The sequence below is a fragment of the Protopterus annectens genome, chromosome 7.part0 (genome assembly GCF_019279795.1).
Source record: "Protopterus annectens isolate FY-2018-M chromosome 7.part0, PAN1.0, whole genome shotgun sequence".
Lineage (NCBI taxonomy): Eukaryota > Metazoa > Chordata > Ceratodontiformes > Protopteridae > Protopterus > Protopterus annectens.
The window spans coordinates 722,049,035-722,065,221 of NC_056739.1; the positions used below are offsets into that span (position 1 = coordinate 722,049,035).

The 16,187-nt window shown below is 39.2% G+C and overlaps 2 protein-coding genes across 4 annotated transcripts in view; both read right to left on the minus strand.

Moving 5' to 3' along the window:
• The window catches only part of LOC122806081 (mucin-3A-like), a 347,511-nt gene extending 337,297 nt beyond the window's left edge, over positions 1 to 10,214 (minus strand). Inside the window, exons 1-2 of the mRNA XM_044076319.1 lie at positions 10,030 to 10,214; positions 1,671 to 1,749 (exon numbers count right to left, since the gene is read on the minus strand). Of these exons, the coding sequence (XP_043932254.1) occupies positions 1,671 to 1,719 (49 nt within the window). The 5' untranslated portion in view covers positions 1,720 to 1,749; positions 10,030 to 10,214. The remainder of the gene's footprint in view (positions 1 to 1,670; positions 1,750 to 10,029) is intronic.
• PPCDC (phosphopantothenoylcysteine decarboxylase) overlaps positions 1 to 16,187 on the minus strand; it is a 1,155,725-nt gene that overhangs the window by 849,345 nt on the left and 290,193 nt on the right. The gene's annotated exons all lie outside the window — the stretch shown is intronic.

Here is a 16,187-nt window from a genome sequence, read left to right on the forward strand (position 1 = left end):
GCTGAAAAATCAGAGAGATTCTCTGTTCTCAGCTTGCCTCTCATTTTGATTAACCTCAGCAGCAGGGGTTCCAAACACTAATCTTTAGCCAAAGCAGAAATTAAGAGGTCATTTTTTTTTTTTTTACATCTGGGAGGTTCTGAAAATGCAGCCAGGCAAACTTTCTCAAAACAGTATCAGTGACCATAGGCCTGAAAGTTTGTATCAGATTAGAACACAAACTTTAAACGAGTTGCGACCTACAGGATGGAAGAAAGTAAACCATTTAAGGCAGACTTTTCCTCAACAGATGCAGACAAAATGCTTCTCATACTTGGGGGGGGGGGGGGGACGACCCATGAGCCTCAACTCAAAATTCTGAAAATCAAAAGTTGCAGAAGCATATACTTTGTCAAATTATAAGATTGGAATTAAATGTTTAGTAGCAGTAGGATTAGCCGAAGGCATACCTGCTGGCTGGGTCAGGTTTGGGATGTGTACACAGCTGCCTTTATAGGGGCATCAGAAAACCTGCAGGCAGTGACACATCCTCCAAAGCTGACAGGACTGGAGGAACAGCTCACAGTATTGTTTTGAGGGACTGAGAAACCTCAGTATTCCCAAAATGGTCTCATATGCCACATTGCGAAATGGTCTTGAGAAAAACCCCCCCGACAGGGAGCATCTGACATTGTGCTTTTGTCTCCATCAGACATTGGAGGAGAAAACTATGCATCCAACACTATTTTCCTGTCCAGATTCAGGAACCTTTAATCTCAAGAGGCACCCCTTTTTCTTTTACCAGAAACCACCTTATGATTTAGACCCGGAGACGGATCTAGTAAACTACTCCTGTCCAGGGACATTTGAGCAGGAGAAGAAACATTTTAGTTCAGTTTCTTTTTAATAGGAAAAACAGGACCAACAAGGTTGTTAATGGCAGCAGCAGCTTCCCAAGGATGAGCAGAACATGCCAACTAAACAGGGAAGACTTTCCTGCTACCTCTCCAAGGGCCAACAAGCGTGGCTCTCCCTTACTCACTGAGAGGACCCCAATAGCTGGAGATGATGTGGCTAACCCCTGGTCCATAGTGGTTAACGGGGTAAAACAGTGGTCTGATGAACGAACATTGACCACAGCAGTAACCAAACCTGTGGCCAAGGCAAATTGTTAGCCTGCTGTGGTGGCAAAGGCTGTTCGACTTTAGATAAACATTTTAGAGTTTTGTTATACATTACATACATGTTATATATTTTTGAGGTATGAACTGTAAGGCAGCCTTTGCCTTGCGAGAGGATGAGTGAAAATGCAGACAAATATGCCCAAGGAAGCCATTTCTCAGGTTCTCTTTATGCAGGATATTGTGATTTTGTATACACAAGTACAGGGGTGGGGAGCTCATCCCTTCCACACACACAAAAAAACAACACTTTAGAGATCAGCTACGTTACATGTTTATTGTTCTTCTGTTATTTCATTTTTTGGTAATTCTGGGGGTTTACAAGTCTTGGAAATTCAATGCAGTGCATGTAACACAAGTGACTCTAAAGAGCTGTGTAATCTCTGGTTCCCTGCTCACTCACTCTACTGTGGTCATACACATGTTAGAAAAAGCTTTTTTTTTCATATTTCTGCAATCATCCTCATTTTACCTTTATCATTAACACACTGTTGCAAAAACAAAACTTACCTTGCAAAACAAACACTATCAAGTAAAACACGTTCCTGATGTACCACATGTTGCAACCATGAGAAATAGAAAACGTAACCTACAGAAGAGGGAGAGTAGAGAAAAAAGTTATAGTTCAAGTAACGACTATAAAAATTTTAAACATTAAAAACACTAGATTTTAAGGATTCTGCGAGTTAAAGCATCAAATGATCCAAGTCAACAAATAAGGATCATCTGTTGAATGTATATGGGTGTCTTTCCAGCTATAGGCTCATGCAACCGTTTAAACAAAGTAATGCAGCTACAATAATAATAATAATCCAGTTTATATGTATATAGAGGAAGCAGCTAGTTGATACAATATTTACTGAAGCCAGCCTTTACAAGAAACAATCTTTCACGACTGCTGCTCCAGTATAAATAAATACTTTCAATGAAATTTAGGAAATTATGGATTTTTTAAAGTGTGATTCAGTTGCTGAGCATTTGGACCCATGCAGGAGCCATATAGGAGAACCTTTTAAAAAGCTGTGGAGAAAAAAAAAAAAAAAAAAAAAGTAATTTGCTTGTTTTAGGAGGGAAGAAGGGGTACAGGATAATTGGAGCTTTTACCATAGTAGTACTCATCTGGCAGTGGCATGATGTGGCACAAGTACTGCTGATAATCTGTAGACCTTGTTGAAGGCTGAATACATAACAGAAGTGAAAGCATTCTTTGCCTGTAGCACATTTTCCCTTGTATGGCAGGAGATTTTATGGGCTAATCAAAGATTTCTTGCAAGGACAAGAAATGCAGTTCACCACAGTTTTCCCAACAAAACGAACTGTGGTATCATTTTACCAATAGCTCAGACTGACTGAGGAAAGTGTTAGGGGTGGGTCTGTGCATGGACTAGGGTCATAGTAAGGAGTCAGTCATGGAGTAAGAAGTGTTGTGCAAGTGTCCTTTTGTCTACTGTTAAGGAAAATCTTTTTCAGAAGGCAAGTTGCAGGGTTGGGTTAGGGACAAAGCTCCCTTGACTATCCTTAGTCATTTGCCGACCCTACCAACACACCTTATCTTACAGAAGCAGCTTTCGTTAACAGTGCTACTACACTAGACAAATTATGCCGGATTTTTTTTTCTAATACTGATTGGAAAATAAGATTAGCATCTTTTGTAACGAGTTTACTCAGTTTGCATTTATTTTATTCAAGTCATCAGCATTAAATGCACAGTATTTTTGCAAACCCAACTTAAGAAAGACTTTTGGCTAAGCTCATGCTTCCATACCTAGTTAACTTTATAGCTAAAAAAAACAAAACACTATCCACTTCATACCTCCTCTCAACACCAATATTTTCCCAGAATTACAACCACCTATATTCCTCCCTCCCTTAAAAACCCTACTTTCCACTCCCCGAACCACCATGTTCCATAAAACTCCTTTTCGCCCCTTTCTAAAATTTGCCTATACACATTTCTTCCCCTCACGTCATACTACACTACTGTATCTATAACTTACTAAATCAAAAACTGCACTGAGCTACATCTCTCTCCAACCATGCTGTACTACACCAAAAAGGGTATTCTTACTACAGTTTGTACCCAATTAATACTGATGTACCCAATTAATACTGTATGTACCCAATTAATACTGTACAATCAATTACTATATTTTGTATAAAGGAGCAACTTTCTAGAGCAAGGAACTATTTGAAAACATTAAAATAAAACAGAATTAGGCACGTACTTTTACAAGACTTACTATCGTGCTCAATGTATACACGAGAAATTTTCCTGTAATGCCCTTTTCGTATAGTAACATGTACTGATCTTGCTCTTCAACTATGTACCTGTAGTTTTGGTCTGTAGAGCTTTTCTCCTCATGTTTCTACAGAAAAGTTGCTTCTATTCTACCCAGCCAGACTACCTTGGTTGACAACACACACTTCTATAAGAAATGAATAAATACATTACACAGATTATACATTATATTTATTATATGGGGAGCGTTACAGCTTTGTGCAAGGCTAACTGTTCAGTTTATCACATGGGAAAGGAAAGAGGACAAACTCGTGCACTTATTTGTATCATGGAATTTCAACAATATTTAAATCATGGTGAACAATACCATTATCTCACTAGACCCTAGCAGGGTAATACTGTATCTGGATGGGAAGAAATGTCACATGAACTAAACAGCTGGATATGGAAGAGAATGCCAGAGAGGGTTACAGTTGTAAACATGAAAAGTTTGCATGGAGCTCCTCTGTAGCAGCAGCAGCTTTCACTCCCTGAAACATGTAGAGAAAAAGAAATATCAATGCTGTACAAAGTATATACATCCCTTCTAACTCCTGGAAGGCATTACAAAAGCCTGAGTGCTCCTCACTTGCGTATAAATGGGACTTTTCACAAGTTCATGCACTCATACAATATTATAAGATTTAGTGTGACAATGACAAGCAAAGCAAGAGGGATAGAGGTCTGTAAAGCAGCATTGCAAATAAAGCAGCCTGAGTGACATGCTACAGTGCACAAAACAAGTCCAGAACACAACTGCTCAAGTGATATGGCTAGTTTAGTACAAACTGCCCATGACTATTAGAAGTGGGCAAAAATATACCCAGAATACAGCAATTCCATTACTTAAAATTGCCTGGCTTAAAAGGTCATGGACACCCATGCCAGAGCTGCTAGGTGTACAGTTCAGCCTGGATTTTTGACACTATACCATCTTCCAAAAAAATGGTCTCCTTAAGCACCTCTCACAATGAGAGCTTCTGAGCAGCATACATACTTAAGCAAAAACACATTTACCAAGGCATTATTCTACAGAAACAGCCACTTGCATACTTTTTTTTTATTCTATCACATTTCACTTTACTTCACAGAACAGAATTATTCTGAAGTGTAGAGGGTTACATATACACAGACTGGCTACACCTGTGACACTACATATTTCAATTGTGTACTTTTTGTAAGTGGTACCTTAAAAACTAAGGTTTAACAAATAGTTAATAAGCTGTCAGATGGTCACCTGCCACAAAACTGTTATCAGCCAGCCCATGTGCCCATATCTGAATAATGAATAGGCTACCTAGCAGGATCTGAAAAGGTACAATCAAAAGTCAAGTGAATGAGTAGGTGTACTTAGATGGGCAGAGTACCAACAGGGAAAAAATTATACTTGCTAAGACAGAAGCTTTGCATACAGATTTAGAAAAGGAAGCACCACTTGAACCTTCAAAAGTAACCATCCTTTCCATCACTTTGTGCTAAAACTTGCCATCAATAGACATAGTGCAGGGCTTTAGTGTGAACAGGACCTAGACCTTTAAAGGATTTTCAGACAAAATAAATGATTGATATGTATGTATGTATACATATATTATGCATACACACATTATATATATATATATATATATATTACATACACTTAACAGCCTAGTACTGAATACTAATACATCTGATATTAAATTTAATAAACAGCAAAAAACTTTTGTTCCTAGTTCTACTCCCAGCTTCTCATCACATTCTCATGCTTAAAAACATAACCAAATCTATTGTGTATGTTCATTACACCTGCCAAACCTTCAGTCAACTATGCAATATGTGGTAATAACTATGACACAGATGAAATATCAAACAGAATAAAGAATCAGTACCTTCCCAAGAGCATAAAAGGTATAATTTAAGCTCAGGACATAAACTTTCCTCTGATGCTTAGGCAATCTAGGACACTAGGGCTTAAATTTTAACTCTAAATATTGTATTCAGCCCCTCATATTGCTAGATGAAATAGTAATGGGAATGAAGTACCAAGGCATTCACACTTGATAATTTTTGACAGTTTAATATGGCTTGGGTTATATATTGTACAGACCCTTTTCCTCCATTAAATTCATTTAAATTGTGTAATAGTAACTGCACACATTGCCAGCCTTAGGCAAGGCCAATTAGGCGGCTGCCTAAAGGCACCGGTCTAGCAGGGGCGCTTTTCCAGTAATCTGGATGAAGTAGATAGACCAGAATTGGGGCATAGGGTGATGTTGGGGGCACAGTGGAGACCATTTTCCTAGGGCACCAGCTGATCAAAAGCCAGTCCTAACTGCACAATGAAAAAATGGAATTTCTACACTCAAAACAATCCAAATTTAGATTTTACTTGCGCAATGAGAGAACGCCTGGTGGTTGCAGTTGAAGCATATTTCTACTGCAAGTTCACTTCTTACTTTCTAACCCATTCTGTTTCCAAGATCATATGATCCCACTGGTTTGTCATGACAGTAAGGTGTGGTCCAACATCCATATAAATCTTTCATCAAAGAAATTCTAGAAATGTACATTTGACAACTTCCTGTAACATAGCTTATTAGAATTAGAACATCTCTAATAGAGTCAAATAATCTCAGTACTATAAAAAAGTGTCACAAAAAGAAGACAAAACATTTGCATTAAATGTGATTCATTTAACTGTCCAGATTTTTGCCTCCTTTTTGGTCTGTTCCAGAAAATCACAAATGTTGAAGATTTTGGTGGAAAATCAGGGAGGACTGAAGTCATTAAACAGGCATTTGAGTTTCAGACTTCATATCCTTCAGAAAACATATAACAATATTTTATTCTAGCAACTTTATAAGAGAAATATTTACATTTTGTCCCTATTTTGGGGCATTGCCCCCCCCCCCCATTATTTTTTGGTTTTGTCCAATTTTTTTATGCAAAGAGATAGAGAGCTATGATGAGAGTCTTAAAATTCTGTTCAGGTGGCAGCCTGGCAAGATTTCCGAAGAACAGAACATAGACATGTTTTTGACAGCTTATGTCAGCAGCCCAGTACCTACCTATACAGACAAGTCTGCAGACTAGCCAATATCACCAGAGTCTAGGTACAAGTAGCTCCTTATACTAGTAGTAGGGAGAAATATCCCAAAATATGTAAAGACATGGGAACACCATGGGTTATCAAATGTAATATGCTATGGAGAGTGACAGTAGAGATGTACTTAAAGTGATGACTGTGTTAGCTCTGCTAAGCTAATGGCCTATCTTCAGAAGGACTGAATATGGTTATTTTGTTGCCAAGACACATTGATCTTTTACATCCACCTTTCCAATAGCTGCCATGGAGCTTTTACATCCACCTCAGCTACCATCAACTCAGGCAGATAGTACCTTGACTTAACATCTCATCCATAGGATGGCACTTTAGCAGTGTAAACCCACTGCAACACTACAGTGTCAGGATAGAGTGCAAAATATTTGTTGTGAGAATAACACACACACAGCCTTACAATCACCCAAACCTCAAAAGTTGTGCACTTAACACACTTTTTTGGTTATGAAGATCCAGTAATCTGCAGATCACCAGCACCACATCAGAACAGAACATTTCATAACATCATGTCTATCTTTAGAGGTCCACATCCAGAAAAGTATAGTATACCATTTCCAAGAGGCATCTTTATACAGCAGCACACACATGGCCTCTGCCACTCCAGGTCTGTAATAAATCTGATATTTCATAAATGCTGAACAGAAGCCTTGGATCACTGCAGCTACAAAATGTGGTAGCCATTTTTAACAGTACATTAATGAAATGTTAGTTAAAGCAGTCAAAGCGAAAACTACTGACTACACAGTATCCAAGGAATGTGTCACAAAGGACAAGCCACAACTGGTAACACAGTGGGAGGTGCATGGTGGTCATAAGTTTCAGCAACGGTTCAATTCCATAACTAAAATTTGTTGGCATGGCAAAATCAGTAGAATGGCGGATCAAAGAAAGCTCCAAACCTTGGACCAGGTTACATGGGTAACTAATCAGCAGGCCTTAGCCAATAGTACAGTTTTAAGTTTTTTTGTTTTTTTTTCTGCCTGATAAAGGGTCATCTATTTCCACGGTGGCCTGAAAAGCGTTTAGGACAGATCACAATTACCTATTAAGCACACTTGGCTTGCACTCAGTTTTATGAAGCAAATCAGGAGCGGTTATCTTTAATAAAATGCATTTGTTGCCACATTTTAAACAATGGGTTGCACACATGTATGCAGTGTTTTTTTCCCCCCACTTTCTCCCCTGCTGTCTGCAAACCATCAGTCTTCTCTTGGCCAGATAGCCTACTCACTTAAACTTTAAGTGCTGATTGTGAGGGGCCTTCATTTAAGCAGTGATCTAAGGGTATTAAGTCTGAACTCTACAAAGCATAGTCAAGTAACATACTCTAGGGATCAGACTGGAAGAGGCATGTGTGTGGGCATGTCAATCTCTTCCAAAAGTGACAACTCCTGAAAACTGTCCTGACCACCAAGAACCAGAACCCCCCCCCCCCCACCATGTACTCTCCAATCCCACTGGAGACTCCATCAGATGACTGTGCCCAAGGCATATGCCCCCCCCATCAGCTCCATCCAGTAGATGCTCGAACTACTAATCAAACTTTGGTCACTTACAGTGCAGTCACCAATTTATCCCCATGTGCCAAGGAAGATTATTTATATGTCATATTACTTTAACAGCTTTCTTAGGAGGCAGTTATTGCTTGAGATGGACTTCGTAAACATACTAACAACCCCTCACAAGATATTGCATCACTACCATAAATTGCAAATATACTTTCTATTTGTATTACTTGAAGGACATCTTGGGTTTAGTTTGAACAATAGAACACAACCCCTTCTCTGCTATATTTATCACCATTTGACATTTGTTTACTGGGAAAGTACGATTGATATCATTCCATTTTCACAAGAGACCCAGGGAGAAAAACTCTACAGTGAAATATAGTGTGGCCACAAGTTATTACAAAGCATACTACAGAACATCACAACTCTCAACCAATCAGGGGCAAATCTCAAAAGAATCAGGGACAATTCCACAAAATCAGGGACACTTAAAATATTAGTACCAATAACTTGGGATACTGACAAAAGAGAAAGTGAATTAATATATAGTATCTGAAGTAAAAAGTCTAACTAATTACTGTCATTGTTTGTAGAGTACAACTCACCACCTTTTGCCCAAAAGTTAACAGTTTTAGGAGGGACTAAGGGGCAAAGCTAAAATTTGAGTCAAAATCAAGGACATCCCTGAAAGTCCAGGACAGTTGAGAGGTATGCAGACCATTAAAAATTCAACTTTAGTCCATAATATATCTAGCGTAAATAATTTGGACAACATAAGTTGAAAAAGATCAACAATTAAGTATTCACAAGTTCCAGTTCATAGACAAACATACAGAGTACACTTTTTAGGATAAGACATAACTGGCTAATATAGCCCAAGCAAAGAATTTTACAATCGCTCATTTGTAACAGTTTGTCTTTCTACGTGTTCTTTAATTGATTTTGCACAGAGAGCTCAACTACATATACAGTACCTTCCTGGCAATAATTTCTTGTGCAACACCTTTCTGAATTATGAAATACCGAGACTTCTGGAATCTCGGTTCCTAGTGGCATATTAAATATACATGGTTTGGAACTTTCTTCATTTAGCTTGATTAACCAGAATCCCTGATTTGCATCTATTACTAGACACGAGTTGATAATTTTTAGGAGTCTGAAATTCACTACTTGCCATTTCTTGGTATCATATTTAATCATTCATCTCCCCTCATTGAGATGTTGAGCTCCCCACCTTTGATAGTTAGGACATCACAGTTTTATCAGTCTCAACAAAATAGCTTAGTGCCATATCCCGAAACAAAAATAGACCTTTATAGGGAAGCACAGAAAATCTAGAGTTTCACTTTCACCAGAAAGTCACATTTATCAAATGCCATATTCTCCCTAATCCCACAAAGGATTAGAGCGACCACCAAATACTGTAAGAGTAACAAGACAACATGGGAAGAGACAATCCTAGCTCCCATACCACATCTCAAAACTGAAGTAAATTGTGTGTGAAAAACCTTAGTGCAACAATCCGATAGTGTCAAACCACTGTCCCGTGGACAATTCAGCCACCTATAACCACTGTCTCACTGACATGATAAAACTGCCTATTTGCTACCAATGGGCAGCTGAGCCAATCTCTTGTCTTCCAGTGAGAGGTCACTGCTGGTAACAGCTCTCCTTCTCAGGTGCCAGAATAAACACAAAATAAGATAAGTCACCTGGTTGAAGTTCCAGCTCTGGTATTTTGTGTTTTTGCACTCTCCTTCTCAAGACAGATGTTCCACCTAGGTTTAGCACTCTTCTCGATGGTACAACCGAGTTGTACCCCAAGTGAAAAAACGTCTATTAGGACAATATCGGCTGTCCAATGCAATGTTTTATACAATTAAGTCAAGTAAGAAACAGATTTTGTTTCATAATAAAATACTTGGCGTCTCAAAATTTTCTTTTCCCAAATAAAACTTGTTATACACATAAAAAAAAGCAACTTACTTCAAAAAAGCAGCCCACGATAACACCTTCAGTTAAAAACAATAATAGTAATTAAAAAAAAAGTCAATCAATACTACAAGCTTGTCTAAGCGTTGCAGCAAATAAGAAATTTTCCTAGTCACAGCTGCAAGAAGGGATTAAGAAAACTTGCTGATTAGTTGACATGACGTCAGGTAATTACGCCGACATCGGGTAATTATGCGCTACTGAAAGGTAAAAACGCATCTAATTCTCTGATTAGACCATAAATTGCTGTTTAGTCCACTACTGATCGGGAGATTCGAAGAAGTTTTTTTTTTTTTTAAGAACCTTCAAGTAAAATTATGTTGTCTCGGAATTCCACCCTTAACTATCATAAACAAAGATCACACTAGATTGGAGGTTAGCATTTTTATAACGTTATGTACTTAACTAATTTTAACGCTCAGATCTTCCCTACTGAAAAAATAAGGCATTTTTTACTCTTGCACTAATACGTTTGAAAAACACACGTGACATGCCTAAAAATAAAGGAAAATATTGATAATCTACTCAGTAGTCCAACTCCAGAAACACTAATTACAATGTTCTGTGTTTAGTTATTTTCGGTTCCAAGTCTGGTCTGAGTAAGTGCTCAGTCTTCTGCTTGAAAGTTAAAAGTGACGCCATGCTCCCTATCCTAGAGTAGCTTTAGGACTTTCCAGGACTGATCTTTTTTAACTTGTCTCCTAGTCAATGCAAAGCCTGCACATCTGGAGACAGTCAGCAGTGCTTGCATCTCTAGTTCAAAATTATATTTTAAGAAGATTCCGTTGGATTATTATACCAGTTAGTTGTAAACCATTTGGACAGAACTCTAGCTAATGCTATGCATATTTTCCTTGGATATGCTTGCTTCCTCTTCTGTCCTCATGTAAACATTCTTGATGGTCCTGTCTTAGTTTAGTGCCTGAGTAGTTCTGAGTTGGAGCTGCCCTAAGATGCCTGTGGTTATAATAGCTGGCTGCAGTGTAAAAACTAGTGTAGCAAGAAGGAAAATAAGGCAAACACAGCCTGGTACAAAAATAGTACTGTGTGCATCAACGTTCTGGAGGTATAGTTCATAGGATGGACTGAAGAATATAAAGCAAGTCTAGTGCCCACCTGTAGAAAATTATACTCATACAACATTATCTAATGGAACAAAGCAAGAATAGTGCCTGTGATGTGACAACCTGGGGATGAGTAGCAAATGTGAGAGGGGAGGGCAAATTCATGGAAAGCCAGTTCTGTCCTCTTTCAGGAAGGACTGGGACTTTGTGTTGACATGTAAATTGTTGGAAACCAGGGGAGCTGTTCTGAGTAGTAGCAGTAAAACAGCATAAGGCATTAGAAGATGTCTACAGTGGTGTAAGTGTATGGAAACTAGGGCATAAAACGTATATTGGTATAACTCAGGAGAGGAATGCTGCTAAGCATTAAATAGAAACTTCCTAACCTTTCAGTGTGATGGCACTCATAACGGCACAACTAAATTTTCACTTTTTGTAGGAATAAAACGTGTACATAACAAGCAGTAGATAGGGATATGATCATCTAAAGTCAACCAGGAAGTGACTATAAAGCACATTGACTATGTATAGCTGTAGCTATTTGCATGGTGTTAGGGATACTAGGTCAGTTGAACTCAGACATAATACCTTTACTGTAACTGTTATATGAGTACAATTTATTTATTTATTTTACATTTGTTGACCGGGATAGTGCGACTGGATATATGTCCATTTTCAGCAGAGGCCTGGGGAGAAAAGCTCCAAGATAATAATACACATTGAACATTTAGTAAATGCTAGTTTCAAGCAGATTGCAGTCATAAGCAAGACCAGCATTTATTTATTTATTTGTTTGCTGGGAAATTCCGACTGGATGCAAGTCCTTTTTCAACGGATGTCCAGGGAGAAAAGCACCACATCATGTACATGATAAACAAAGATACAAAGTTGCAGCAATAGTAAACAACATTACAGGTTGTTGGCTTTAATACAATAACAAGATGTTGATTATCAACAGTATATACAATAAATGTTGCAAGTTAAGATAGTTTCTTGTCGTTTATAATATTAGTAACAAAGTTGTCAGACAAGATTTTAAAGTATGTAAAGACAACTAGCTAATTCTGACTGTGGTTAGTAGTGGCGGTAGTATAGTTGGGTTAAGAATCGAGGTGGGGGGAGTAAGGGTGGGGGTGTTAGTTTGGATAAGAATAAGGACAAAGCCAGTGCAAATTTAAGAGGAATTTGAGTGCAGTCTTGAAAAGGCTGCTAGAAGGTAGAGTAGTTATAGAGGGTGGAAGATTGTTCGAAAGTTTAGATATGGTACATGAAAATATGGCTTCTCCTGCTGAGTTTTTGGGTTTGATAACAGTGAGTTGATTTCTGTTGCTTGATCTTAGGGGCCTAGTGGAGTGATAGGGTTGGAGAAGGGTTTGAAGGGAAGGGATGTTATGGGGGTGCTTAATAAGTTTATGGGCGAGGGTGAGTTAATTAAAGTGAAGGAGTTGTGGGAGTTCTAGCCAGTTTAGTTCTTTAAGGGAGATACAATGATGGCTACGGTAGGAGGTTCCAGTGGAAAATTTAGCAATTTTGTTGTAACAAGCATCCAGCTTGTGTAGGTCACTCTGTCTAAGGTTGGTAAGTATGGGGGATGTATAGAGTAGGGTGGAGATTAGCTGGAAATCGGCTATGTAGATTCTAGCCGCCTTGGTTAGGAATTGGCGGCTTCAATATAATGCAGCAAGTTTCTTGTGAACTTTTTTTATTGTGAGAGATATGTGGGTGTCAAATCTAAGTTTGTTGTCTATTTCCACACCGAGTAATTTTGTGTGTTCTGATGGAGAAATTATGGTATTGTCTTTGGTGAGAATGTTGAAGTGGGGGGTGTTTTGGGTGGCTTTGGAAGGTTGGAACAAGAGAAGTTTTGTCTTACTTGGGTTGAGTAGGAGATGAGCTAGCTTTCTGCAGAAGAGAATGATTCCAGTGTGATTTGTTGTAGGTCTGGTAGAGTGGGGGCAGAGCAGATGAAAGTAGAGTCATCTATGTACTGTATAAGAAATGCTTGTGTGGTGGTAGGTTGTTAGTAAAAAGTGAGAATAGCAGAGGGCCAAGGATAGACCCTTGGGGAACTCCAAGAGTAACTGGGAGGTGAGGTGATAGGTTATTGTCCCAGATTACTGATTGCTGGCATCCGTGTAGATAGCTGTGGAACCAGTTGCAGGCTGATTGTGAGAAGGAGAGGTTGGGGAGAGTAGAGAGTAGTAGCTCATGAGATATCATGTCAAAGGCCTTTGAGAGATCTAGAAATGTCTTTTGGCTTTTCCCGGTTAGGGGTCGCCACAGCGGAACTCCGGTCGGCTAATGATTGGTAGTTGATTTTTACGTGTCAAGTTACCAGCCCTGACACACAACCTTCAATGAAGGTACACCCATTCATGCATATCTCTACGCAGGTGATGCTCTAGCTGAGAATCGAACCGGACAGCATCTTACTGTGAGGCGACAACGCTTATCTAGAAATACATATAGTACTAACTTATTATAAAACACTTTACAAAAGATAACATTATTTTTAAAGTTATATATACATAACATTACATTCAGATTTAAGACACATTGAGCAGCAGTTATACAATTGACCCTTCCTGAAATGGTGTGGTAGAAAAAAGTTAGAAGTAGTTGAAGGTAAGGTATCTGAGTAATAGAGATGTCACTAGTTGGGGTTAGTGCAAGGACATAACTAATGTGTTTTGAAGTATTTCTTGAGTTTGTTTTTGAATTGAGTTAGTGAGGGTTCTAGGGTCAAGTCAGCTGGGAGTCTGTTCCATGTTTTTCCAACAGAGTTGGCAAACAGAGTGTCCCCAGCTGAGTAGTTGGATTTGTATGTTTGAACTAGGAGTCTAGTGGATGATCGCAGTAGCCAGGTGCTGGTGTAGGGGCTGATAATATTTTTTGTGTATTTTCTGGTTGGTAAAGGACTTTATGTGCCACTATTAGCTGTTTGAACTGCAGTAGGCTAGGCAGTTCAAGCCATCCTAGGTGATTTAGGTTGTGACAGTGGTGTGTCCGGTAGGCTGTGCCAGTAGCAAATCTGGCAATGTGGTTATAGCAGGATGATAGTTTATTAAGATCTGTTTTGTTTAAGTTGGAGAATAGAGGTGATGTGTAGAGAAGAGATGATAGTAGATGGGAATGGGCAATTGCAGTTCTAGCAAGTGGGTAAGGAAAGGTTTGATTCTGTAAAGAGAGCCAAGTTTGTTTTAATGGTTTTTATAGTTTGATTGATATCCGCATCAAACTTCAGGTTATCAACTATGACACCCAGTAGTTTAGTTTGGGCTTCTGGGGAAATGATAGTGCCATTGTTAGCGATTATGTTGAAGGATGGCAGGGGGGTCCTGTGTGTGGGGGAGAAGAGGAGCAGCTTAGTTTTGTTGGGGTTTAGGATTAGATGTTGATTGGAGAGCCATTTTTCCACTGTATTGAGGGTATTTTGGGATAATGTGAATAAAGTAGCTGGTGAGGTGTCAGAACAAATCAAGGTGGAGTCATCCGCATATTGAATGCAGGTAGCATCTGGGATGACTGAATAAAGGTCGTTGATAAAGATGGAGAAAAGAAGGGGTCCTAGTATCGAGCCCTGGGGGACTCCTAATGTAATGGGTAGGCAAGATGATAGCGTGTCCTGCCATAGGACTGACTGTTGCCTGCCCTGCAGGTCGGATTAAAACCAATGGAGTGCTTGGTTGTTTAAGGAGAAGGCCTTCAAGGTATTTATAAGCATTTTGTGGTCAACCATGTCAAAAGCCTTGGCTTGATCTAGAAAGAGTGCTGAGGATAGTTTGTTATTATTGCGGTTGTGGTTAATGACGTTAGAGAAAGAGAGGAGGGAAGAAGTAGTACTGTGGTGTGGCTTAAAGCCATGCTGAAAGTTGGACAACAGCTTGTTCTGTTTGAGGTAGTGCATGAGCTATATATGTACACACTTGTCCATAATTTTAGCTAGAGGTGACAGAATAGCTATGGGTCAAAAGTTTGACAGTTCAGTGGAACTGCCTCCCTTATGGAGAGGTATGACACGGGGGATTTTCCATATGGTGGGTACAGTAGCTTCAGATATAGCTCTGTTGATCAAGATTGAGATGGGGTATGCTATGGTGTCAGCAGCCTTTTGCAGATAGTCTGCTGGGAGGAGGTCGGCAGCCAGAGTGGTGGGTCTTAGTTTCTTAAGTAGGGCATGAATAAGTTGAGTAGGAACAGGTTGGAAGGTAAAGTATGTTTGGGTACTGGGTGTGGCTGCGTTAGAATTAGAGTCATTGGGAGAAAGTTGGCTGGCTAGAAACTGAATAGTCTCTGTGAAGAAGCTGTTAAAGTTATTAGCAATGTCTACTGGGGATTTTTGTTGGGAAGCTGAGGGGGGTGGAGTGGCGGTTTGGCCTGGGTGGAGTAGTTTGTTTATTCCTGCCCAGAACATTTGAAGTTTGTTTTGGTGTTTTTGCAGTAGATGGTAGTAATGGTTCTTTTTGTCTGAGGTTATGGATTTTTTGGTGTCATTCCTTAGCTGCCTGAATCTTAGTTGAACAAGTGGGGCTTTTGTTTTTCGGTAGGTGGCCCATGCTTTGTTTCTGAGTGAAATGTTGGTTTTGGTATCTTTAGAAAGCCATGGTGCAATATTAACGTTGGTTCTAATAGAGTGGCTGGGAGCATGGGAGTTAAGAGTAGCAAAGAATTTGGTGTTAAAGTATGCTACTGCTTCATCTAGGGGGAGACTTTTTAGTACTGACCAGTTGCATGCCTTAAGTTCATTTTGAAACTTGGTGAGAATAAAATTTTTGTTGTTTCTTAATGTTCTGTAGGTGGGTTGGCAGGAGGAGTCTACTTTGAGCTTGATTACATAGGTGAGACAGTGGTCACTTAGGTCATCAGGCAAAGTACCTGATTTATAGGATTGAAGATGGGTATTGACAAGTATCCAGTCCAGGGTACTTTCCTTGTTATTGTGTTTTCCTGTCCTAGTGGGGGAGGTTATGATTTGAGTAAATCTATAGAGGTTTATGTGGGTTGTGGGGGTTTCACAAGAGCAAGTGTTCCAGTCAATGTTGAAATCCCCAAGAACAATTGTTTCTTAGGGGTAGTTATTGGATAACC